The sequence below is a fragment of the Dipodomys merriami genome, unplaced genomic scaffold (assembly GCF_024711535.1).
Source record: "Dipodomys merriami isolate MVZ:Mamm:240054 unplaced genomic scaffold, mDipMer1.0.p SCAF_4, whole genome shotgun sequence".
Classification (NCBI taxonomy): domain Eukaryota; kingdom Metazoa; phylum Chordata; class Mammalia; order Rodentia; family Heteromyidae; genus Dipodomys; species Dipodomys merriami.
Window position 1 is genome coordinate 4088453 of NW_027205603.1, and position 27079 is coordinate 4115531.

General features: G+C 43.3%; 1 protein-coding gene and 1 long non-coding RNA gene across 6 annotated transcripts in view; both read left to right on the forward strand.

Moving 5' to 3' along the window:
- Camk1d (calcium/calmodulin dependent protein kinase ID) overlaps nucleotides 1-27079 on the forward strand; it is a 322858-nt gene that overhangs the window by 208145 nt on the left and 87634 nt on the right. For all 4 annotated transcript variants that reach the window (XM_069990366.1, XM_069990369.1, XM_069990368.1 and 1 more), the window contains exon 3: nucleotides 3042-3116. In XM_069990366.1, the coding sequence (XP_069846467.1) occupies nucleotides 3042-3116 (75 nt within the window). The remainder of the gene's footprint in view (nucleotides 1-3041; nucleotides 3117-27079) is intronic.
- On the forward strand, nucleotides 9233-12843 carry LOC138805578 (uncharacterized). Of its 2 annotated transcripts, none has more exons than XR_011365589.1 (5): nucleotides 9233-9320; nucleotides 10211-10292; nucleotides 11149-11333; nucleotides 12342-12426; nucleotides 12776-12843. It is a non-coding gene; the product is annotated as an uncharacterized lncRNA (long non-coding RNA). The 2 variants fall into 2 exon arrangements; XR_011365590.1 differs by having other exon boundaries at nucleotides 11263-11333.

Below are 27079 nucleotides of genomic sequence, written 5' to 3' on the forward strand. Positions count from 1 at the left end.
AAGCCAGAAATGGAGCTGTGGCTCAGGTGGTAGAGCGCTAGCCTTGCACCAAAAGTAATTAAACTTCTTTTCATAAAAGACATTTAAGAGGCCATTGTAGGATTTATTTGAATATTTTCAAGCTTGCTTATTCAGCCATTACTCCTCCCATTTCAACCCTCATCTTTTTCCTCGGGTCTTCTCTGGAATTCTGACCCAACAGGACCACGGTGTTTTCTCTTACGTTAAAGGCAGTTCCACGGAGTATAGCATTTAATTCTTTTCTAATTGTTTCCTGGTCCTCTGGAAGATTTTTGAAGATGAAACTTTGCTTTATATTTTTCTTATGTTTTACTGGACACATAGTAGACCTCAGTGAATGACTGCTTGATTTCCTTGACTCCAGGATACATTAGGAAGGTAGTGTCCTTCTAGTAATTTTAGGACTGCTGTTTGGGATTGCCTTACCATCCACAATTCTTCTCTGCACTGCTCCAATGGATTAAAATCAATATCTAGTTATCACTTGTGTGAGGCCTGGCAGGTTGAATACACGTTAGCTTCCCTACGCCACGGGTGTGTATGCCAGGGGGAGATGTGTGATCTTCCTATTTTCCAGGCCCTCATTTTGGCTAGGCAAATGCCTTGTACTCAGTGGCTTCTTTGTATATAATTGAATCTACATTAACTACTAGATGACTGAACACTGGGGCTCAAGCAGCCTTCTTGGTTCAGCTTCCAAAGAGAGCTAGAACTACAAGTGCCGGTATCCAGCGAGTGATTTAGGACCTAAACGCATAGGGTATGCAGTGACACTTGAATTTTAGAGGAACAGCAATGCAGTATTTGGAACATACTTGTACTAAAAAAGTATTATTTATTCAACTAGAATTCAAATATATCTATATCTCCTGTATTTGGTGTAGCAACGTGCCTTTGTAATTCCTTTCAGTTTCCCATACAACTTTTAACTTCCAGATCAATTTGGATGAGTGGAAATTTTTATGTCCATGAGATTGATATTCTTGGAAATTTTCCTTATAAAAAAATAAAGGAAATCCACACAGTATGTGCTTTTCTGTGGTTATCTACTTTCAGATATTTTCAATAATAATAAAAAGAGTGTCACAAATGTGTAAGATCTTGACAGTCTCTAAGCAAGCTCTCTTTGTTTCCTTGGTGGCAGAGTTTATTACTGATATTATTTGACTCAGCTCATTCAGTAACCACTGCTGATGAATAGGTAAGTGCTCTGCATAGGAAACAGGCGATATGTGAATTTAGTGTAATTATTTCTGCTCATGCAAACAACTCCATTAACAAATAAGAGCTAGGGAAATCAAAGCAAAGCAGTGCTACTCGTAGTTAATTACCTTGTTCTCTTCTTTTTAACTCAAAGCCAAGATATTACTCTTGTTCATTCCACCTTATCAATTTCTTTTTGAGAGTACAACATCTCCCACTTGGGGAAAACACCCTCATTTTCCCCAAGGAAATCCATAATGTTGCTTCTTGCTGTTGAATGGCATGAGCTTTAAATATCACTCATGCATCGAGTAAATATTTATTAAGCAGGTCTGTGCTAGGCACAAAGGAGAAACAGAATGAATCATGTAATATCTGCTTTCAAGGGGCTCACAAGAACCTGCTTGTTCCAGACTTGTTTTTAAATCATTCGGCAGTGATAATCAACGAATGGCTTTGGGAAGAGCTAATTAACTCATTGGGTAACCAAATGATTCTTCTCTCAAATGCATTATATAAACATCGAATCTTAGGTTCAGAGCAGAAATTGCTCTTAATGGATAATTTCAGGGGCTACACATATGCTCTTTCCCTTCCTCAGGGCTGCTTGAGTCAGAACTTTGCTATTCAGAGTGGTCCTCCACCAGCAGCTTGGGCATCTCTTGGGAGCTGGTGAGAAATACAGGTGATCAGGCCCTAGCTACCCCAGCCCCACTGATGAGAATCTGCCTTGTAACCTGATCCCCAGGCAATTCCTTTGCACACTGAAGTTGGAGGAGCACCTTCTAACACAGATTCTCTCAGCATACAGCTTATCTGAGGTCTTATGAAAACACAAATTTCCAGCTGGGAGCAGTGACTTAAGTCTGTAACCCTACCTACTTGGAAGATGGAGACCAAGGGATTGTGCTTTAAGGCCAGCTGAGGCATTGGTTGAGACTCCATCTCAACCAATAGCTGGGCAAAATGGCATCCATATCCCAGCTATGGGCTGGACAATAACTTGGAACAGGGACATGTGTCTATCATCCCCAGTGTCATGGCAAAGTAAAATAGGAGGATCACAGCCAGGGAAACACAAATAGGAGGATCACAGCCCAGACTGGCCCAGGTATACAACAAAACCCTACCTTGAACAAAATGAATGCAAAAAAAGGGGTGGTGGCGGTTAGAGGTATGGCATGAATAGTAGAGCTAGAAGAATGAGGTCCTAAGTTCAATTCCCGTAACCACACCTGTCCTCCCCTCCCCCACCCCCCCCCCCCGCAAAAAAAAACAAACCCTGACAGATTCCCGGGTTTCACCCTCAGAGATTCTGATTTTGTAAAACCCTGTTGGGACCTGAAAGCGAGCATGTCTTCCAGGAGAAACTGAGGCCACCTGTGGAGATCCACACTGCAGTTCGCCTGGGAAATAGCCTATACTGGTCGTGCACATGACCACAAAAGTGTTCCCTTGAAGGCACAGGTCCTTGGATGCATACATAGATGGGTGTGGTGCTCCTCAGAAGAGTCTGTGGTGGCCATTGGCAGATACAGAAGAGGAATCAATTAGCATCGGGCCCTGAAAAATGGCAGGATATTGAGAGGGTTTGACTCCCTGTTGCTAAGTTGTAGGCCATAGAGCCTTTGGAATGAAGAAGCCCAGAGATGAATTCGTATTGAGGTGTGAGTCTAGAAAAGGCTTGAGAACAAGACTGTGGAGAATCTTGAATCAAATTCTGTCTTGTCATTCCTTACTGCAGTGACATCTGTTTTGATGTCTCCAGGTCTCATTGTACTGACCACCGTGTATGTGCTTTTTTTGCTGTCTTCTAGGATTAAGCATGAGAACATCGTGGCCCTGGAAGACATTTATGAAAGCCCCAATCACCTGTATTTGGTCATGCAGCTGTAAGTACCTCGATTAAACAACAAGCACCAAACAAACTTGTAAACTCCTGTTCTTAAATACAAGACTGCCACGGGCTGGGTAAGAGGGTAGTGCTAAGACTTGTGAGACACTGCAGAATTTGGGCCATATGAAGACTATCCCTTGGAGCCAGATATAACGATGCATGCTTGTCACCCAGGGAGGCTGAGGCAGAAGGATCCTGAGTTGAAGGTTTAGCCTGGATTACATAGGAAGATGCTCTCTCAAAAACAACAAAAAACAAAACAACCCTTCCCCTCAAAAATATTACACTGTGCATGGAGCAGTCTTCAGGCTTCTCTAGATCCAGTCCCCAGCTGCAGGGCTGGACTTGGAACCCTGGAACCCTGTGCTGTTACTGCTGCTCTCTCCACAGCTTTCTCATAGGCAGGGCCATGTGTTGCTGCTTGCACACACTTGGGTGGGCTCCCTGTGAAGGGCTCTGCTCCTGCGAAGCTCATGCTCTTGTCTTCACTTGCAGAGACAAAGGGGGAGGAAGCAGGTGGCAGCTGTTCATTCTTCCTCTTCCCTGCTTATCCTCTAGCAGATACGTACCACATATGATTGATACAGAGGTCCATGGCAGATGTGCAAAAAAGAAAGGCCAGGTGCCATCCATGTGGGAGGAGTAGGTAGGAAGATTTCAGTCTCATGCCAACCTGGGCAAAAAGCATGAGACCCTAAAGCAAAAAGAGCTGGGGATGTGGTTCAAGTGGTAGAGTTCCAGCCTAGCAAATACAAGGCCCTGAGTTCAAAGACCCCATAAAAGAAATAGAAGAGAGCATCCTAGCATCATTTGAGCCAGACAAGGACACTATCAGCCTCCTTAGGTTATCTCTGCATCCCAGTACACTGGAGAGTCCCAGGGGTGGGAGGAAATAAGGAAGCTCAGTATTCAGGTGAAAACTTTAGAACAGAGCTCACCTCCCACTTACCCTTAAGTTTTGTGATTCCTGAGCCCCCTCCAAGGTACGCATTTGCTAGAATTAAGCAATGAAAACTGCTGTGGAATGTGATTTAACCATGACATGAGTAGACAAATTCTAGGATTTTTTTGTGAAAGATTGGAATATATAATTTTATTAATTATTTTCAATTTGAATTGCCAAAGTATACAGAAGAATTGATGGCTAGGCTAACAATTGATTGACTGATTGAGCCAGTCCTGGGATTTGAACTCAGGGCCTGTCCCTAAGCTTTTATTGCTCAAGGCTAGTACTCTACCACTTGAACCACATTTCCACTTCTGGCTTTTTAGTGGATAATTGGAGATAAAGAGTCTCTTGGAGTTTGCTGACCCGGGAGGCTTTGAACTCAATCCTCAGCTCTCAGCCTCCTAAATAGCCAAGATTACAGGTGTGAGCCACGGGCATTCTGCTGGCTAACAATTTGTTTTTCACGCATTTTCCCTTCCTTATGAATGTTGATAATACATTAATTTAGGATGCTGTCAGGGTGCAAATAAGTATTCATGAATGCATTTAATCTTTCAGTACCTTTAAAAATACTTTTATTACATTGTTTTATGAATAATTTTAAAAATGTTCGGTCTGGAAGCATCTGTCTGATTTTTTTCTCTGAGACTGTATAAATTTAAGCCTTTAAAAAATGGTTTGGTTTAGTGTTAACTCTCCAATGATCTAAGTGTAACCCTTCCTAAGTCCTTATTCCTTTGTTTCCTTGAAGACTTGCCACATTTCTGATTTTTTTTCTTTCTTTTTTTTTTTTTTTTGTCAGTCGTGGAGCCTGAACTCTGGGCCTGGGTGCTGTCCCTCAGCTCTTCAGCTCAAGGCCAGTGCTCTACCACTTGAACCACAGCACTACTTCTGGCTTTTTCTGCTTATGTGGTGCTGAGGAATCGAACCCAGGGCCTCATGCATGCAAGGCAAGCACTCTACCACTAAGCCAACTTCCCAGCCCATATTTCTGATTTTTTTTTATCCCAGCAAGCAATAAACCTCATCAGATTTGGGCATCCTCCCTGGAGGCTCATGGGACCATGTTTGTCAACCATGTGGCCTTTAAAGATACAGGTGACACTTTGTCAAGTATGATTGTCTAATAAAAAGAATAGGACATTTTGGTGACAAGCAAACTCCCTGCCAAATGCCAACTGTGTATTTAATTATGAACTCATTTGTCGATGATACAAAATGTACTGATACTGGAATCCAAAGCTAGCTTCTGTATATTCATCAACTTGAGGTTAGTGTGGACATGGAAATCTCAGCTCTGCTTCTTCCTAGGTGAGAGAAGTCAGGCAAAGTGACTGGGTTCTCTGAGTAGCAGTTTCTACAATGAGGGGTTATAACAGTCTTGACCTAAGAGGGCCAGGAATATGTGGTATGTGTGCAAATGTGAGTGCACTATGGCAAAGAGAAGGTGTTCAGTTCCACTGGCTGCTTTTTTATGGGTATTTTTATCATTGCTTATTGCTTATTGGCTGCTTGGGTATCGTCTCTGGAGAAATACTAAATTTTTAGCTTGAGTCATTTGCCTTTTATTATTCTGTTGTAAAATTTCTTCCATCTACTCTATATACAGAGCTTTTACCAGATACATGATTTACAAATATTTTCTCAGTCTTTTATATCTCTTTTACGTGTGTGTGTGTGTGTGTGTGTGTGTGTGTGTGTGTGTGTGTGAGAGAGAGAGAGAGAGAAAGAGAGAGAGAGAGAGAGAGAGAGAGAGTCACAGGGCTTGAACTCTGACCCTGAATGCTTTTCCTTTAGCTTTTCAGCTAAAGGAAAGCACTCCTCCACTTGAGCCACAGTGCCACTTCCAGTTTTCTGGTGGTTAGAGTCTCACAGACTTTCCTGCCCGGGCTGGCTTTGAACTGAGATCCTCAGATCTCAGCCTCCTGAGTAGTTAGTATTACAGGTGTGAGCCACCAGTGCCTAGCTTCTTTTACTTTTTTTTTTTTTTTTTGATCCTATCATTTTCAGCATAGAAGGTTCTAACTTTGAAGTCTTTGTTTTTATTACTTTTTACAAGTACTTACTTTTGTTGCCGTGTTCAAGTTTTGGTTTAATAAAGCTGAGCAGTTTTTGCTCCTGAGATTCCGTGTGTTTTCTAGTTTTGTTTGTTTGGGTTTTAGGTGTGGATGAATGGAAAGTGGTTTTATTGTGTTCCTTTGGGGTTTGTTTACTTATTTGTATTTGCTTTGTTTGTGAAGAGCTTAGAAAGTCCTCGATATCTAAGCATGCAGGTGGCTTTTGAACACAGCATTTTAGAGGACTGTATTTCACAGTATTTGTGCGGGATTTTGGTTTCCTAGGCTACATCATCTGAGCGCTGAAGCTCAGATATAGTCAAGGATGCTCTGTTCCCGAGTTATATTATTTTTCTAATTGCTGTTTTGATTTGGAGTATTGTAGTGCATTTGTCCCTGTGGTGTTGCACGAAAAGACTTGATTATTGATAGCGTCTATATTTAAATTTTATTTGGGGTTTTGGACAAATGTCCTTTCTGAGAAAATGATATTTAATTCAAACATTGTTCTTTAGATAGTAGGTCAATCTGACTTTGAGACAAATGACAGACGAAGTCAGTTTGTTTCTAGTTTTGTTTCTCATCTGACTTTGCTCATGGAAATCAGTCTGTGTCTTTGGAAACAGTAAGGGACCCCTCCTCCCTTACCTTTTCTACCTTCTTATCTGCCGCAGCCTGGACCAAACAAATTAATAAACCAAGCTAACACTGTTCAAAGGATGTATTAGAAATAATTTCTTATATAAAAATAGATGATATTGGTATTGAATTCTCTCAAATATTCATTAAGTGTATACTTCCCGGATCTTATCTCCAGCCTAGAATAAATATACAACTGGCCATTCTGCGAGTCCATGTGGTTATACAACAAACACCACTCCCCTTATCAGCTCCAGAATAATCTAGAAGTTTCCACAACATCTGCCTTTCCTGATGACTATCTCATCTTTGCAGCAACTCCCTACTACCAGTTGCTTAAGCTAAAAACCTGGGGTCAGCCCTCACTCATCCTCCTTGCTAACATATAACAATCCCCACCCACCCCCAGTACCCCACCAGCAATCCCAGGGGTCATCATACACAGAGAATCCAACCACGTCTCACATACACCCACCAGCCTCAGGGACCATCTTAGAGAAAACCTGTCATCTTCTTTCAGACCTGCAACCCTGGCTGCTCTCTGCCATTGAGTTATTCAGATCTTGGCTCTCCTTCATTGAAAACTGCCAGTACCTAACACTGCTGCTCACATGGCCGTTAAACATTACCTCCAGAGGCCTCCAGGACTAAAATGAGACCAGCTCCATCTCAGGCAATCCAAGCTTGCACCATGTTGGAGCCTTTTCCCTCTTCTTGTCTCTGCCTACCCTACTGCCCCAGCATCAGCTCATCTCTCATGGCAAGCAGGGAATAGGGATTTCTGCCACATGCCACCTTTCCATGGACTTAGTCTCCCAGCTCCCTCCCCCACCCCCACCCCGTGTAAGATGGCAGCCAGCCCCCACTGGCCCAGGCCCTCCCAAGCTTTATTTCTCTCCCTGGCTCTTAACACAGCAGAGGCACCTCTGTCCCGCTGTCCGCTACAGTGCTTACCTGTGAGAGGCACTTATTTGTTCCATTAATATGATCACATAGAAAAGGAATAATGATTCACACATAATCTCTTTTCTCACTGAACCATTCCAAAGAACTTAAGAGCTTGTGTATCCCATTATTATCTCTTCCATGAAGAACCTGATCAGAGAGGTTGCGTCATGTGTTCAATCCAGCGAGAAACCAGCTGACGCTTGACCATCTACATTTTTCTAGGATGAAAAGGTTCTATTCCTGTGAGTAACTCACTTTGCCTGAAAAGCTTTATTATACTTCCAAAAATATTTTAAAAACAGAAAAGGGAAGTTTACCCAATACTCTCACAGGAATTCACTGGAACTATTGCCTTCCATCCACAACAATTTTTTATTTCCTAAATCAATTTTTTTCAATAAAGGCATGCACACATTTTTCTTTCCAGTTTTGTGATGTGTTGCATGGGGCTTACTACAGAGAGGATATGAATGTTTCTTCGGGCCATGATGACATTCAAATACGCACAGCCTGCTGAGCTTGAAGAACTAAAAATTAAACACATGTTCTTTAAAGAACATTCATCTGTCCCCGAATAGCCTAAGACCTGAAAATATAGGCTGCTTCCAAGAGAAAAATGCAGTGTCTGCTCTGTTGTCCTGGGCACAAAGCTGTTTGGCTGGTGCCCACTGTGGGGGAGGTGGCCTTTGCTAGCTTCCATGGGGATTTGTGCTCGCAGCTTATGCCCTGCACACTCAAAACCATTTTTAATTAGAATACAAATGATTACTTGTAACAGAAAGCCCCGTGTAAATATCAAGCACAATAATGAAGGAGTAGTGTTTCTGAATTATAACACTCTAATATATTTACATATTAATCACCCAGACTTTTATCTTCACCAGCCACAGATGCTAACTAAGAGCCTGGTGGCCCTGTGGTTTCTGATCAGTATTAGGTGGATAGTGGGGTGGTAGGGGGGACGGGGGACGGGCGGATGGGGATGCAAGGCACAGTCAATCCTCCTTAGTAACTTTCTTGGTGGACATTATAATCCATGACTTCCAGGGTACTCTGAGGGGAGACACCCGTAAATAGAGGTTGACCAAGAACTAGCTGGATGGATGTGTTAGAGGTGAAGTGGGCTGTGCTCCTGGGAGAAGGGCTGGTACAAAGAGATGCCTCAGGATGCCTGTAATCTCAGCTACCCCACCCCCACCCCAAACCCACTCTTAAACATCTAGTGGGTCAAAGAAGAAATCGCACGGGAACCCTGGTAGCCTCTTGAGGCAGATAGAAATGTATGAATTTACATGAAACTTAAAATTCATACGTTCAAAACAGCGAAAGATCTCGAGGCAGAGATTGAGAGGATCACAGTTCGGGACAGACCCTTTCTCATCCCATTGCTGGTCATCCCAAATAGTTGTCCCAGGGCTCTGTAGCAACCAAGCCTTGCCCTGGAATGGTTATGTAATAGTGCTTCCACCTCCAAATTCTAGAACTTCATGTGTTGAAGCTATGTGGGGACCCTAGAAATGCTTGAGTGTCAGCATCTTCAAAGACTCAGGGCCAAGTAACTGCCTGTCTTACCTTTGGAAGAGCCTCCAGGACTCAATAATCACTGGTATTTCACTGGTGGGAAATCTCTTGTAAAGAGCTTGAGTGTTTCATCATCTGTCTCCAGGAGTGGCTCTTTAGTCACTAATTATACACTTTTTTTTTTTTTTTTTTTTGCTGGTCCTAGGGCTTGAACTCAGGGCCTGGGCACTGTCCCTGAGCTTCTTTTGTTCAAGGCTAGCACTCTACCACAGCACCACTTCTGGCTTTTTCTAAGTAGATAAGAGTCTTATGGACTTTTCCTGCCCCCACTGGCTTCAAACTGTGATCCTCAGATCTCAGCCTCCTGAGTAGCTACAATTACAGGCATGAGCCACTGGTGCCCAGCTGAGCTATACACATTTTTATTCAGAATAGGCACCCCAGGTCTCACAGTGGTAATTCATCAGTCTTCCCGGTTCTTGATCATTTGACTTGATAGAGGCAGCAGATGGTATTTTTGAGTGGAAATGGAGCTGTGGAAAATGAAGTATTGGCAAATACTCCAAGACAGATTTGCTCAGGCTTTTAGAAGAGCAGTGGGGCATTAATGGGAAGTTTGGGCTGTAGGAGGAAGTCCTGTGGGAGATGAGGAGGGTTACAGGACACTCTGCCTTTCCTGCCATACCTTTCAAGTCAGTCTTTTCTGTATGTCTGCTAGTACTGGGGCTTGAACTCGGGGCTTCTTGCTCTTGCTTGATTTCTTCATTGAATGCTAGTACTCTACTATTTGAGCCATAGGTCTACTTCTGGCTTTTTGGTGGTTTACTAGAGATAAGAGTCTCATGGATTTTTCTGCCTGGGTTGGCTTCAAACCATAATCCTCAGATCTCAGTCTCCTGAGTAGGAAGAAAGGCAGGAGCCACCAATGACTGACCTTTCAAATGAATCTTTTGTTCCCTTATCTTCTCCCTTCAGACATCCCTCTGTTGCCTGATGCATTCACTGAAGATTGAATTTTCTGGATTTGACCCCTGACAGCAGTAGCTTGAGCCTTGAGGTACAACTGTGCAATGGAATGGAGGAGCTCTATAGACATAGTTTGCTTCTGGTTCCTTAGCCTATCTGGAAATTACTATATTAGCATATTAAAACTCACCTCATGAGGCTGGGAAGGTGGCTGTGTGGTAGGGTGCTTGCCTTGCATGCATGAGGCCCTGGGTTCAATTCCTCAGCACCACATAAGCAGAAAAAGCCAAAAATGGCACTGTGACTCAAGAGGTAGAGCACTAGCCTTGAGCTGAAGAGCTGAGAGACAGTGCCCAGGCCCCACAACTGGCCAAAACAAAAACAGAAAACCCCCACCTCACCTCATTCTCAGCTAGTGTGGCTAAATGACATGCTGACCTGGGCTGATATTAAAGAAATGATGCTAAGGACTAAGTCCCTAGCTTGACCTTGTGTGGAGTGTACTCTTAACTTCTGTGTCCAAACAAAGCTGTATGACCACAGAGCCCCTTATTTTTCAGGAGGTATATGGAAGTGCAGAGAACTTTATGGGTTGACTCTTAGAGGAAAGACTGGTTGTTTAGAGTGGGGAATCAGTTTTTTGTGTGTGTTTGCCGGGCCTGGGGCTTGAACTTAGGGCCTGGATACTGCCCTCTAGGCTAGTGTTCTACCACTTGAGCCATAGCTCCACTTCAGGCTTTTGGTGGCTCATTGGAAATAAGAATCTCATGGGCTTGCCTGCCCTGGCTAGCTTTAAGCGGTGATGTTTAGATCTCAGCCTCCTAAGTAGTTAGGATTACAGATGTGAGCCACCAGTACCTACCTTTTATTATTTTTTAACTAAATACCAGTCTGTACTATTTGAATTTCTTTTTTTAATGACACCCTCCCTCCTGCTCATCCCCAAGGCTTGCTGGCTTCATTGTCAAAGTCACCTCTCTGATGATGGAGCCCCTGGTTTCTTATAGCACTCCGTGTGTCCAGTACCAACCCCCAACTGTCATTATTTCTGCTTCTGCCAGTAATTCCTACAATCGTGAGAATCCATTATTTCTGTGAACAACAAGAAATCATCTGCTGGCATAATGAGAAGGTAAATCTTCCTCTGTGAAGATGTGATGGGAGAGAGCGCTTGCTCCGTTGGTGTGAAGTGTCATCTCCGAAATAGGAAGAAACCTGATGGGGTGCATTTTCTGAACAGATTCATTTTTAATATCAGCCTTCATACTGAGCTCTTAATGACTTGGGTCTTTAATTATCTCACCGAGCAATTTACGTTGATTGAAGATGAGCCATTCTCTTGGATTTATTGATTCAGGGCTCAGGAAAAAAAAAATTGCACAGTATGTTTTGACAAAGTGCCTTTTAACACAGTACCAACTGTGCCATGCCCCCACCCCCAAATCATTTGCCAGAACTGTTTGCATCTGCTCCCCACTAGCTTCGCCTTTGTAGTAAAGATACTGTGGAATTCACACTATGACTTTAGCAGAGCACTGTGGAGCTGCGAGGCGATGAGCCTCTAATTTTGCTTCTAATATAGAAAGGATGATGGACGGTCATGGATTGCTATTAAATCCTAATTCATTGATGCTACTCATGAAAATCCAATCATGAAATGAAATAGACCGCATGTGACCATGTCCAGCTTCAGCTAAGGAGAGCCTAAAAAGAAAATTGTAGGTGCCATACCAGGACAGGAAGTGATTTTTACAATGAAGCCAAGGGAGCCTTGTGGCTGAGCAGGAGGGAGAGCTTCTTTAAACTTTTAATATGATTTTTCTTTTTTTTCTTTTTTTTTGGGGGGGGGGTCCGGTCGTGGGGCCTGAACTCTGGGCCTGGGCGCTGTCCCTCAGCTCTTCAGCTCAAGGCTAGCGCTCTACCACTTGAGTAACAGCACCACTTCCGCCTTTTTTCTTTTTGCTTATGTGGTGCTGAGGAATTGAACCCAGGGCCTCATGCATGCAAGGCAAGCGCTCTACCACTGAGCCACCTTCCCAACCCTAATATGATTTTTAAAAACAAATTAAATTCAAATAGTAAAGGGTGATATGCAGTTAGTGGGCACTGATGGCTCATGACTATAATCCTAACAACTCAGGAAGCTGAGATCTGAGGAGCCATTTGAGGAGCACAGCTTGTTTGCCACTGGTCTAGAGAGAAGGTCCCTTCTTCCAGTTCTGGAGGTAAGTATTGGGAGATGGATCTTAGCAGCTACTATTTTTTTTTTGCCAGTCCTGGGCCTTGATCTCAGGGCCTGGGCACTGTCCCTGAGCTTCTTTTGCTCAAGGCTAGCACTCTACCACATGAGCCACAGCACCGCTCCTGGCTTTTTCTGTGTATGTGATACTGAGAAATCGAACCCAGGGCTTCATGCATGCTAGGCAAGCACTCTACCACCAAGCCACATTCTCAGTCGAACATCCACTACTTAACAGACACTACAGGCTGCACCATAGGAGTTTTCTTTCCCACTGATGAATTTTGGGGGGCGGTAACAACTCATTCTTTTTTTTTTCTTCACAATATCCCCAGAAGCTCCAAACTGTCTCTGGTTAAAACACCTTGAGAATCGTCATAAAGACAGCTAATTAATGGTGGGTATGCACAGATTTCTAATCTACATGTTAAGACTGAGATTAAATCTCTGAGTGAGTTCGAGTCTTTCCTGTTGTTTTTGTTTTTGTCAGTCATGGGGCTTGAACTCAGGGCCTGGGTGCTATCCCTGAGCTCTTTTTGCTCAATGCTAGTGCTCTGAGCCACAGCACCACTTCTGGTTTTCTGGTGGTTCTCTGGAGATGTCTCACAGACTTTTCTGCCCAGGCTGGCTTTGAACTGCAACCCTCAGACCTCAGCCTCCTAAGAAGCTAGGATTATAGGCATGAGCCACCTGCACCTGGTCTCTTTCTTGTTTCTTAAAAGGCTGTTTATGCTTCAAGAAGAGAATCATTGTATCCCTTCTCAGTAGCTTAGAAGGGGGAGAGTGGGGTATTCCCTTGTGTTCTTGCTTCCTATGATTTGGAAGGTAATGAAAGAAGAGAGATTATAGGCACTGTGGTGACCTATGGGGTAACCCAGTGTGTTGCCTCAGTCTGTTTCCCTAGCAACCAGTTCTTCCTCCACCTACCCTGCCCCTCTCAGACAAAGCTTAGCCTCTACAAACTGGTGAAGCATACTTACACCCTCTAAGCAAACTATACCCTTTATAACCCATTTCTCTTTTGATAGGGTGACATCCTGCTTCATGTAAAGAGTTGGTGATCTTTTTTCATCCCTCCTCTAAAATTTTAAGTATTTTTAAAGAGCTAAAAACAAATATAAAATGGTGTTTTTGTAACTTTTTTACAAGAGTAGATATGAAGAATTGCTTTGAATAATTTTTAATGCCTTTAAATGTAGTTTGTTATTAGGGAAGAACTGAAATTCATATGTGATGAGATCACTTTCATGGTTCACTGTAATCTGAGGTTTACCATTTGATTGGAAAGTTTATAAAAAGCTGTGTGTGGTGGCATATGCTTATAATCTTGGTGCTCAGGAGCTTGAGGCTGAAGGATTTCAGGCCCCAGGGCAGTCTGAACTAAATAGCAAGACATGTCTCAAAAAAAGAGAAACAATGACAGCAACAGAGACAGAAAACATTTCAGGCCAGAGGGAAAGGCAGATTATTTAATAAATAGTGCTATTAAATTAGTGAAAAATAAATCTCTGCTACTTTCTCCTATAAAATAAATTCTACATATACCTAACATATCACTGTAAAATAGAGATTAAAATACCAATGGTCATAATAATATTCACAGATATTAATAATATTCACAGATGTAAGCATGATATAAACTCAGAAACATAATGTTGATACATTTGACATTATGCAAAGAAAACATAAAAACTTCTGGGCCAAGCAAACAGAAGGGAAAAGGAAAACTGTTGACATGACATTGGCCATATTCATTTTTGTATGAATCAAGGTGGTCTTTCAAATCAATAAGCAAAGTAAAAGCCACTTAAATACGAAGATAGACAAAGGTGAGTAACATGCATTCTCCAGAAGAATTCAGAGGCTTTCTTAATATATGTAGATTGAGCATCTTCTGCCATGGAAGGCTCTGGAAATGAGCAGTGAAGAACAAACAATCTTTTCTCCAGAGCTGAGGGAGAGAGGGGGAGGCCAGTGAATTTTGTGACCATTTGACTTGTCTTTGGGCCCAATGGTTCAGTCAAACACTAGATTAAAAACTAGCATGAAGGTGTATTTCAGGTATCACTAGCCTTGAAGGCAGTAGAATTAGAGTAAAGCACATGAGCCTCCATTATGTGGGTGAACTTCACCAAGTCTCCCAAAGTAGGAATTTAGCCTCAAAGCTGTAGCATGGATTCCATCCTCTTCTGTTGATCTCATATTCATGATGGCACATGAATTCTTGTCTCTGTTTCCAGCTTGTGGGCCTTACGGGCCAGGGACTATTCAGTCTCCCCATTATGTGAACCAGTTTTCTAAATCTCCAAAGAGCATGTTACAGCAAGCCTATAATCCCAACACCTAGGAGGCTGGAGGTAGGAGGATCTCAAGTATAAGGCCAGCTTGGGCTCTATTGCAATTTCCAGGCTAAGCTGGGCTACATAAGACTCTGTCTCAAAATAATAGTAAAATACTGATGATAAATCTTCTTACTAGATCTTATTGGTTCTTTCTGTGCTCCTTGCTGAGTCTTTGAAGGAACTCTGTGGTTATAATAGACCCAGTGGAATAACCCAGGTGAATCTCCATCTCAAGAGCCTAATGAAAACCACTTCTGCAGAGTCCCTTTTGCCACCCAACCCAAGAAGTTAAAGTTAGGTCTTGAACATTTCAGTGGAGCTATGGTGCTGCTTCCTCAGCTTCTATCCAATAGGCCTGCCTTTCACAGCTTTAGCTTCAGCCCATCCCAGGGCTGTTTCCTGCTTTGTTCTCACTAGCCCGCAGCCATGGATAATACTAAAGTGAGATTATGCCTAACATCATTCTTCTTCTTCTTCATCATCATCATCATCATCATCATCATCATCATCATCATCATCATCACTTTTTTGTGATACAGGGCTTCGCACTCGTTAAGAAAGCACTCTACCACTTGATCCATCCCTCAGGACCTAATTATGGGAAGTAGTATTTTATATCAGATCATAGAGCTCAGTGAGTTAGGTACTTTGCAGTGTGTTGACTTTCTAAAGCAACTGTTGGTCGACCACCTGAAGGTGCTTCCTGTAGCTCCTACCTGCTCCTTATGACCACGTTGAGTTTACCCCTAACAAGTTCTGTCTGCCTCCAAAATTCAGCCATTCATTCGTGATATAATCCATGTAGCTTTGTACTTAGTTTAAAGGTGATTTTCTCTTTTGGGAAATGACTGAGAAGAATTATGTGGAGCTTGAGTGTTTCCTGGATTACTCCGTAGTCATTTTTTGAAATTGCTGCCTGAAATTTTTTCTTAGGATCCTAGTGCCTTACAATCTATCTACTTGAGTTCTATAGCCATATTCCTGTTGCATGGTAATTGTCTTAATGGGTGTAAATGTTCTCTGAAAGCTGTCATCGACTGAATTCTACTTCTAATTCTTGAGGTTCTTCTTCATTGTGTTTGGAAACAAAGAATTTTCTACTCAATAGACAAGTCAATCCTTCCTTTCATGGGAAAAATAGGACTTTTGAACGAATTATCTCGGGAAGATGAGTCATTTCTATATAAACGCATCTAGTTCAGAGTAAGAAACGTCACCATCTTGGCACTCTTAATATTCTAGGATATCTATCTGTCTGGATCTTTTCAGAGTAGATCTCAGAGTTCACAGCTGAACAGTGTATTTGCTGTCACATTAATGTTACTTTTCATTGAACTTAGAAATAAAATGATACTAAATTCAGTAGAACTTACTTTAAAACACCAGTCTGCCTTAGAGGCAGTGTAAGATATAGGCTTAAGCACATTGTACTTGTAAGACAGTGATTCACCCAGAATTTAGAAGAAATTGTGGAATCGTATTTGAGTTAAAGCTGTGTATGTTGGATCATGCCTCTAATCCCCGTTTTTCTTAGTGCAGAGTGGGAGGATTGTGGTTTGAGGCTGGGCTGGATGAAAAAAAATGAGTGAGACCTCCATCTTAACAGATACACTGAGCCTGGTGGCAGGCATCTGTGATCCTACCTATTTTGGGGAAGACATTGGTAGAAGGCTGGTCCCAGGCAAAAACACTGAGATCTTACCTGAAAAATAACTGAAAAATTTTTTTTTTAAAAAAAAAGGTTGGAGGCGTGGCTCAAGAGGTTTGCACTCCTCCAGACACACAAATCTGAGTTCAGTGCAGGTTCAGTATATTGTCTATGAAATACCTGGGCCCAGAAGTGTTTCAGATTTCAGTGTTCTTTTTAAATTTTGAAGTATTTGCATTTACATAATGAGATATCCATGGGGCGGGGGCGGGGGGGGGGAATAGATGGATGCCAAATCTAAACCTAAAATTCTTCGTGTTTCATATGCAGCTTGTACACATAGGCTGAAGGTAAAGTAAGCGCCTTGTGTTTTGACAGCAGCCTGCTGTGTGAGCTCAGATGCGCAATTTCCCACTTGTGGAATTACATCAGCTTTCACAAAGTTTTCCAGATTAGAAATGCTTAGCCCTGTTGTCGGCAAATCTCTGAGTCTTCTGCACCAGATCTAGCCAGCCTCTCATTTGAGAATCCCTAGGGAGCCAGGTGCACTTGTTTCCTTTACACTTCCTGATCACATGATTGCTAAATGTAAACAAACCAAGACTAAGAATAGGAAATGGGTGTCCACTCCCGTAAACACTGCAATTTAGGAGGAAGTGGTTGAGGATGATCATGATTCAAGGCCAACTGGGCAAAACATGGGAGAACCTAACTGGAAAGCAAATTAAGGACAAAAGGATAGGGGATATGGCTTAAGTGGCAGAGTACCTGCTTAACAAGTATGAGGCCCTGAGTTCAATCCCCAGTACCATGTAAAAAGAAAAAAGCAAGTTGGGTTGATTTTGTTGTTGTTGTTTTGGCAGTATTGATGCTTTGAGAGTGCAAAGACATTTTGTAAAATCAAGTCAAGTGAAAGGCCTTGGCTACAAGCATTCACTCTGCTCTCTATCAAGCAGTCTGACCCTCTGACCAGGAGTTTAGATTGTGCCTCAGGCTCTGGAGTGAAGCCTGTGGGCTGTGTCTACTTCCTGACCCTGTAGTGTGAAAGGTCACCAAGACCTTTGGTGTGGAAGGCAGCCTGCTACAGGAAATGTTCAGCATTGGGCTACCAAGTCCCTTAGTATACTTGGCAGAAAGCTGGGTAGCCTTGGAATGACTGCTGTTTACCGAAACAGTGATAGTGTTTCTAAAAAATAGGGCTTTATGAATATTGTTTAATCCTAGAATTAATAGAGTTGCAGAACCCCAATCCTCATATTTCAGCCTCCTAAGTAGCTAGGATTACAGGCATGAGCCACCAGCACCTGGCTCTTGATAGAGTTTTTTTGTTTGTTTATTTTTGAGGGTTTAGTGGGTTTTTTTTTTGTTGTTGTTGGTGGTGGTGGTTGTAGGGCTTGAACTCTGGGCCTGGGTGCTGTCCCTGAGCTCTTTAGCTCAAGGTGAGTGCTCTACCACTTGAGCCACAGCACCAGTTTTCTGGTGATTAATTGGAGATGAGTCTCATGGACTTTCCTACCTAGGCTGGCTTTGAACCACGATCCTCAGATTTCAACCTCCTGAGTAGCTAGGATTACTGGCATGAACCACCAGCACCTGGTGTTTGTGTTTTTTAAGTCTGCCTAAATTGCAGAATGTAATGTCGGAGTGATAGTTTACGTTGACATTTGATGCATAATTGTTGCAGGAGAAGTTATTTTTCCAACAGCTTATCCATTGAACTTCTTGGGTGTATAAATCTCCACACACACTAGATTAGCCATTGTCCCAGAAAGAATGCAGAGTTATGCTCATGGAGTCTGTCATCGCAGATTAGCATACCTTTACTTTATATGGGTCTGTACATAGCCTAGCTTTATGCATAGGTCTCTGTGTAAAGACATCTCATTTTTTAAGAATGTGGTTGATTCATTAACATTGAATTTGTGGCCAACAGCACTATAATAAACTCAGACCTGAGCAAAGCTAGGTAACAGATTTTGTCTAGCCTTCCTGAGCTTAGACATACTCGCCAGCACTTCAGTGAGGTGCTTTGGTGCTGTTTTATACAGCAGAATTGCCAACAACAACAACAAAAAAGCCCCCAGGGATGTGAACAACTTGGCAGGCACTAGCTACTCTACAGAAAGGACATTTATTTACAGTATGAACGTTGAACAAGAAGACAGAGCGTTGTTTGGCGTCAGCTGGGAAGGGATGCGTTGGATGACTCAGAATTTTTTTGTTCTCAGCTCGTGTCTGAGAATGTCCACGAAATTCTCATGAGAAATTTTACTTCAGAGAAAAATGATTAGTAATGTAAAACCCACCAACAACGAGAATTGGAAGGACTTCGATTTTTAATTTTCTCTCCTCTTTTATGTCCAAATGTATAGATCACAGTATTTTCCCTCATGGGGTATCAGTAAAAATTCAGTACTGTTCAAAATTTGACATTCCCACGTTTTAGTTACACCTAGATTGTTTAGTGCTCAGTGACTTTTTTTATGATGGCTTAGTTGCTGAAATGCTGAATTGATTTGCAAACAACCCACCAATAAGAAAAAAAAAGCCTGCACCTGGATTTCATTAATAAATTAATTATGATTAATGGATACAGTCTACTAGCAATAAATATACCTCGGCAGAGTTCAGACTTCTTCCAGAGAAGAGGGCCGGGGAGTCCTCTTTGCTGGCTCAATCTGAGGGGGGCGTGGCTTCTTACGTGTCTGGCCATGCTTTCTTCAGTCTCCACTGCCAGTGACCTTCATTCTGCGTCCTGATTTCACTTTAGGAATCCCTATAAATCAAAACAGTTTGTCCTTTCTAAAAAGGAAATCTGTACTTCTCTCTTCCCAGGGTAGATGAAGCCCAAATTGGAGGGGCTGAACATAAGAGAAACATATTCCCTGTGTCTATGGGCTGTCCATCTGGGCTGGCAGAGACCCATCCATGTAGAGATCCAGCAGGCAGTCTTCCATATTCTGCACATGGGTAAAGCTGACTAACAGACAGAAGGCAAAAGGAGATGTGGAGGGGCAGGGAGAGGGTTGTGGGGGCCTTGGAGCAGTGCAAGCCTTTCCTTCTGTGGTGTTTTGTTTTTGCCAGATCTTCCTGGTATGGCCTTTCTTCCCATGATTGGGGGAGATCGGGGCAGGGAGTGGGTGCCCTGGCTGGACAGCCACCATGCCGGAGCTGCACCCTGCTCCATGGGTGGGGAGTATGTGCCCTTCATGGCAATCAGCATCCCCAGATCTCCACAGAAGGGACTACAGAGGTGTGACAGACCTTAAATAATCTCACTGAGGTCAAGGGGGGAGACGGAGGGGACTGTTGACAAGATTTCTTGAAAACCATTCTCACATGATCCAAATGAAGTGCTACACCTCAGTGCCAGGAGCCTTACAGGTTTCAGATCAAAGAGGGTATGGCATGGGAAGGGGTTCCTGCTCCACTTCCATTGCTCTCCCTTCCCATCCTACAGACAGAGAAACTGAGGCTTTGAATGTTAGTGGTATGTCCAAGTCCCACAGCTGCTTCACAGAAAGCCCACCTGCTCTTATGGGATTCCTTCTAAGCAGTAGTGTTCAACCATGAGGAAGATAACTTTGTCATTTCTACCTGAGGTCCTCCTGAAGTTTAGTATCTTAAAGAAGAAATTGGTCATTTATCAAGTAGCAATTTCAGTTAATACCTCAGTCTCAATAAAAATAACCCAAAATATGGTATCATCCCTGGGCTCAAATCATCTGATATAGAGGCCTCCAGATGAATGGAGGAAGGCCATTGTTGAAGTTTGGTTCCTGGTGGGTTAAGTCAGCTTAAGGAAAGGCCCTTCTGGGGCAAACTACTCACCCGGAAATGATACATATGTGGTGGTCGTGGTCTAGGTGCTGCCCCAGTACTTTGAATGCACCTGAAATAAAAAGTGGTCACAAAGAAAACTCACTGTATTTAGGGTACAGACACTGCAGATGTGTCAACTGAGTTTCGATACTTAATTCACTTTTCATGGTAAACCAGTCAATAGTAAATCCATGTTTTATGAACAGCTTTGAAGCATGTGTTTGTGTGTGTGAACCTATGCAATACACACACACACACACACACACACACACACACACACACACACACTCTCCAATTACAAATCTTCGTTAACTCTTCCTACAGGTGAAAACTGTGTTATAGTCAATCTTTATAGCCTTTTAGAAAAATTCTGGAAATAAAAGAGTAGCTTAAGTGGTAGAGGGCTAGATTTGAGCAAAAAAGCTCAGGGACAGCACCCAGGCCCTTGAGTTCAAGCCCAACACCAGCACCAAATGAAAAAAAATTCCATTAAGCCAAGATTAAAAACTACGGCATTATTTGTATAAAATTTGTTACCATAGCCAATATTCAATGTATGTATAGCTTGGCTCAATTGAGTCAGTAGTTGCTCCTCAACTCTTAGAATATAAGCATGAGTTTATTATAATCACTGTAATGATCTGACTTCCGTGAGCCATTAAGTGGAAATGGCAAAGACCAAGCTGTGGCTACATGGAGACCTTTCTGTGGCAGAGCCTGCTCCCAGAGGCGGTCACACTTTTGAGAGCCCTATATTTTCTGTGCCTAGGGTGATGACACTCAAATAGAGGAGAGAGATTCTCTTTTTTTCCCGTAACGATCCATGCACTGTGGAGACTCCAATGGGGCATGTGTTCTGGATGAGTGGCAGTTTGTGAAATGACAATCAGCAGTACAGAGGGTTCTGTAAGACTCGTGGGTGGGTGGTGGGCAGCCCGCTGAGATGTTTAGATAGTGAGCACTGGTGCTTGAATCATTCCCTTGAACGTTTAAGAGAAATCACTTTTTGTATCTGCTGTGGAGAGCATATTTTGTTTTGTAAAATGTGAGTTAAATATAACTTAGTTTTCTTGTTCTAACCATTTCTTCTTTTGCAGTGATGGTGTGTTTTAGTAATATCTGGTCTTAGAACATGAGTTAACCTAGCAACATTTTCTGGGCAGAATCAAGAGGTCTAGGGCAGCTGTGTCTGATGGTCCAGTCTCAGTAGGGACCAGATAGAAGTTAATTCAGTTTTCATGTGTATCGCTTAACCAGTGGGTTTTGGGCTATAGGTGAGGTAGTTCAGTGGATTATGACCAGCTTTAAAAAAAAATAAGCAAAAGCTAGGTGGCTGAGATCTGAGGATCATAGTTCAAAGCCAGCCTGATCAGGAAAGCCTGCTCATCTCCAATTAACCACCAAAAAAGCTGCAAGTGGATCTGTGGCTCAAGTGGTGTAGCATTTGTCTTGAGCAGAAAAGTTCAGAGACAGCACCCAAGCCCTGAGTTCAAGCCCCAGGACTAGCACGAAATTGAAGGAGGGGGAGAGGAAAAAATGGAGGGAGGAAGGAAAGGAGGGAGGAAGGAAGGAAGGAAGGAAGGAAAGAAAGAAAGAAAAGAAAGAAAGAAAGAAAGAAAGAAAGAAAGAAAGAAAGAAAGAAAGAAAGAAAGAAAGAAAGAAAAAAAAGAAAGAAAGAAAGAAAGAAAGAAAGAAAGAAAGGGAACTAAAGTGGTAGAGCACTTGCTTTACAAGTGCAAGACTGAGTTCAATCCCAAGTACTGCCAAAAGGATCAAACCCAGGGCCTCATGTATGCTAGGCATGGAGATGGGACCTAAGGTCTGGGTTCCTCTGGGAACAGGCACTATCTCACTGTCACTCAACTGCAAAGCCTTGGGAACTGGAATGCTCTTGTTAATTGCATATCAGGATGAGCAAAACATAATGCTAACTAGAAACATCATGACTTCAGCAGTGGTTGAACATGTTTTGTGATGTGTTGTCATGCAATAGCATCCTTATCTAGCACTTAGCTATACTAAAACTCTTTTATCTTTATTTAGGAAATTGGTAATATGATTATGAAAGGATGGACTATGGCAAAGCAATGTAGCTGGACCTAAACAATGCAGGAATGATCACGCTTCCATTAGTTTTCTCGTTTGTTGTTTAACATGACCAGCATGGTTGTGTCTGTGCTAGTCTTTTGGAACAGAAATGATACCCTCCCTTTGGGTCCAGAGGCAGAAGCAGATGATGGCTGCTCGGGGGAGGTAATGTTAATCAGCTTTCCATCACTATGACAAAATACTTGAGGCGATTAAAAAAAGAAGAGGTTTTGTTAGCTCACAGTGGGTCCTGACTGGTGAAGCCAACCAGTTACTTTTAGGACTCAGGTAACTACAGTGGAGAGCATGTGGCACAGTACCTTTTCACCTCATAGCTAGGGAGCAAAAGAGGAGGAAGAAGAAAGGGCAGGGGCCACACAATGACATTCAGATGTATACCTCAATATCCTCCAACCCAGTGGGCCCTACCTTCTGGAGGGTTCCATCACTTCCCCATAGCACCAAGTTTTCACACATGGGCCTGTGGGTGACATCACCATCCCCAAATCGTAGCAGGGTGGGAAGGCTAGGAGAGAGATGTAGAAAGTTAGCTGGGATTTTTAACCACCTATTACAAATGAAACTTGACAGGCAAATGAAGCTTTTCCAGTTAAAGAAGAGAAGATAGAGCCAGGATGGGGTCATAACCTGACTGCAGACATAGACCAGAAGTCAGCAGTTGATGTACTTTAAGTGTTGATTGCTTCTTTCTCTTAAAACAAAACAAATAACTGTAGTTATCCAGGATAACAATTGGAGTGGAGGCCTGGCTAATTAAAGTTTCACTGTAACATCAGTACATTAGCAAACAGCATAATAATAACATTGGCTTTGCTTTACTGTTGAGATTGTTTTTTGTTTGGTTTTGTTTTTTTGGTGGTTGTTGTTTGATTTGTATTTGTTTTGGCAGGAGCAGAGGTGGTTCTGTGTAATTTTGATTTTGAGTTCCAATTTGCTAATCCAATTTGGCATTTCATAGGCTTTTGTTTTTGCAGTATTGGAGTTTTAAACTCAAGGCCACCCATTTGCTAAGCAAGTGCCCCACCACTTGAGCCATGCCACCGGCCCTTTTTGCTCTAGTTATTTTTCAGATAGTGTCTTAGGCTTTTGCTCTAGCCAGTCTTGAGCCTTGATCCGCCTACCTCTGCCTCTCTCATAAGTGGGAGGTAGGCCTGTATCACCATGCCAGGCTTGTTTTTGAGCTAGGATCTTACTAACTTGTTTCTTCTTGTTGTTGTTTTGTTTTGGTTGGTTTTTGCATAGATTGGCTTAGAACCATGATCCTCTTCTAGCGCCTACATTACAGGTTATTAGGTGTGTGTCCCCCACATCTAGTACTTCTCATAGATTCTCCATCAGGAATTTAAAGTGTCTATTTAAATGTTGAAGAGAAATGGAACGTGGCATCAAGCCTGTGGAGGGCAGACAGTGAAAGTTTGCTAGCGACTGGTAGCAGACTGCGTGAGTCCCCATCTCTGACCTATCTTGGGTTTGTGGTATTTTGAGTATGATGAAGCTAAGCAAATGTCTTGAGGAAGCTCACCACAGCAAAAATGCAGGGGACCTCACAGACCTGCCTGCACGCTCCAGGCCCTCCCGAGTTCCTGCTCTTGGGCCAGTAGCCTCTGCGCCTGCCCCAGTGGCTGTCAATTCAGTCCTAAGCAGATTCTCTTCAGGCGCCATTTAAGATTTACATATGCTCAGCAGTCTGAGCGTAACTCTTAGAGTAGGAATTAGCAGTGCTAGATGACACTATCATGGCAGTGACTGGAGTTGGAGAGCCATTGTGCTCAGTTTCTTTTACCTTCTCCCTCTCAAAGTCACCATACATCAATAGTCGATCAGCTTAATCCTAGCCCTTAATGGCCACCCAGAAGTTTTGGTGCACATGTCACCTGGATTCTGCCATCATAGGTGGCAGAAGAGTCCAAGCTTGACAGTACACACTCCCAGCATATTCCTGGCAGTTCTCAACTAAGACTGCATGCTTGATTTGTGAAGGACACAGACTTCCAGTGGCACAGAGGTAAGGAGTAGGGCAAAGCACCTGAACACAGTTGGACAATCTGAAAATCATAGGAAAGGCAGCAACAATGCTCCGTGCGTCTACTTCCCTTCTTCTTCCCCCATTCTTATCCTAGCTGGAGCTCCACTGGCAATCAGGAAACAGTGTTCACAAAGGCTCACTGTAACTTGTTTTTGTTCAACTCTATAATATACCTTCTGCTACTCATTCCTATAATTGCATGGTGGCCACTAAAGAGTGGATCTTTTTCCTCTGTCCATAATTTAAAATGATTTGTGTGTCCTTATTGTTTCCTAGAATTCTTTTACAGTTATTAACTCCAAAAACAGGGTGAAAGAACACAGGGATAAGTGGCTTGTTTACTTCTTTGCATCTTAAGATGCTTTATTAAGAGCTAAAGACACAGCTCAAGTGCGAGTGCAAGCACAAGGCCCTGAGTTCAAACCCCAGTAACAACATGAGCACGTATCTGCACGCACACACGCACACACACAAATGTAAAATCCTATATAGTGACGCCTATATCACTGATGTGATCTTATCTAGGATATGATTGGTTGGTAAATGCAAATGTATTGTTTGATAGAGAGCAGCTTGTTTTAAATGACCCCTATTGTACCTTACATTAAAGGTTGTAGGTCTTCAGTAAAAAGATGAGCTAGAATCTGTGCACCACCCTTCAAAGCTCATTTTTTCCTGTCCCTTTGTGTTCAATATGAGAATTTCTTATGCCATTAGCCCTCTGTGGTAAAATACCACACAGGGCAGTTTCACAGGAGGAAAGATTTAGTTGGGTTCACAGTTTCAGATGTTTCTGTCCATAGTCCTTGGCTCCACTGATTCTGGTAAGAGAATATCATGGTGGTAGGAGCATGCAGCAGAGGCTGCTCACCTCATGGCAGAAAGGAAGCAGAGAGAGAGAGAAAGGGGCTGGAAGAGGCCAAGGGAGAACATACTCTCAAAGACCTACCCGCACTGACCTTCTTCCTCCAGCTAGACTGCAGCACCTGAACCTACAACCTCTCAAAGCAGCACCACTTACGGGAACTAAGCCTTCAATACATGAGCCTTTTGTAGAAGAGACTTTATATCCAAGCCATAATGCCACGTTTTGGAGCCATGTTACATTCTACACAAAACATCCTGCATAGGTACAAATTCATTCAGAACGTCGTACGATGGAGTTGATTGGAATCTGGATGTCCAGGTAGGATGCTGGCAGGGATGGGTTTATTCAGTCACCTGAGGAGACAAGATTCACTACTGGCTGTGGGTTCTATGAACCCAGCCTTGGAAAATCTTCCAGTTAAAAGTCTTGGAAGGCCCACTGTGGACAGGGCCTGCTCCTTGACTTAGCCAGTCTTTTCCAAATGGCTTGACAAACCAAAGCATTTGGTCTTGCGTAGTTTCCTGGACTAATTAACCATTTATGGAAATGGTGAGTTGATTAGGAAACTCCGTTGACCCTTTGTAATCTTGTAGCCATCTAAAACCCTAGGCAGTATGAAACTAAAGACTGACATTGAGTTTCAAAAAATGAACATTATTTCTTACTAACTGTGGCCCTTTGAGCCACTTGTTTAGCCTCTGAGCTGGGCTCCCCCTTCCAAGACAGATGAATGGCATCTTCCCTTGCTGATCTGTGCTAACAGTCAAAACAAGTAAGATTACTAGATGACCTTAGTGGCTCACATTTGTAATCCCAGCTACTCAGGAGGCTGAGATCACAGTTCAAAGCCAGCCAGGGCTGGATAATCTGAGACACTTATCTCCAATTAAGCAGCAAAAATTAAAGAAAAGAGAAAAATCCAGAAGAAGAGCAATAGCTCAAGTGGAGCACCAGCCAAAAAAAAAGCTAAAGGACAGCATCTGGCCCTGCCTTCAAACCCCAGTACTGGCACAAAATAGGAGGAGGAGGAGGAGGAGGAGGAGGAGGAGGAGGAGGAGGAGGAGGAGGAGGAGGAGGGGAGAAGGAGGGGGAGGAGGGGGAGGAGGGGGAGGGGGAGGAGGGGGAGGGGGAGGGGGAGGAGGGGGAGGAGGGGGGGAGGAGGAGGAAGAGGAGGAAGGACTGCTTTTGCAGTCCAATTCTAAACACCTGGTGTGTCTAGTTATCAAATCCCAATAGTGTCCTGTGCATAAAGCAGTAATAAGACAGGTAAGGTGGAGGAATGGAGGCTCAGAAGGCTGACAGGATCGGGACCTGAGCAGTGCCTCCCTGGTGGGGTTGGTCCGGGAAGATGCTTCATGCTGGATGCCCTGGAGATTTGAATGGAACTAGGGTCCAGAGCTGGATGCAGAGATCTGTGTAAAGCCAAAGAACTGCAGCCCGCAGGGGTTCCTGACGCTGCCAAGCTGATGCGGGAGGCTTGCAGGCCCTGGCAGGGAGCTGAGGGGGGTGGGGTGGAGAGATAAAATTCTTTGCATCATCTCAGGCGGAGCTGCTTGCCAGCAGGGCAGGTCTGGATGCGGTGTGTGTGGTGGGGGGGTGGGGGCACTGTGGTGGGTAGGGGAGGTTGTGGATCTGTCTGGAGAAGGTGGCAGCCCCCGGGGTACAGGCCCCTGGCATTCCCCCGATCCTGGTGAGGCCTGGCCCCTGGGGCTGAGTCAGCTTGTCTGGGGGCGTTGAAAACCTGCTGCTGGTGAGTGAGGCTCTGGGAAAGCCCACGTGGAGCCTCCAGGATTATATAAATGGAAAGTTAGAAGAAGAAAAAGA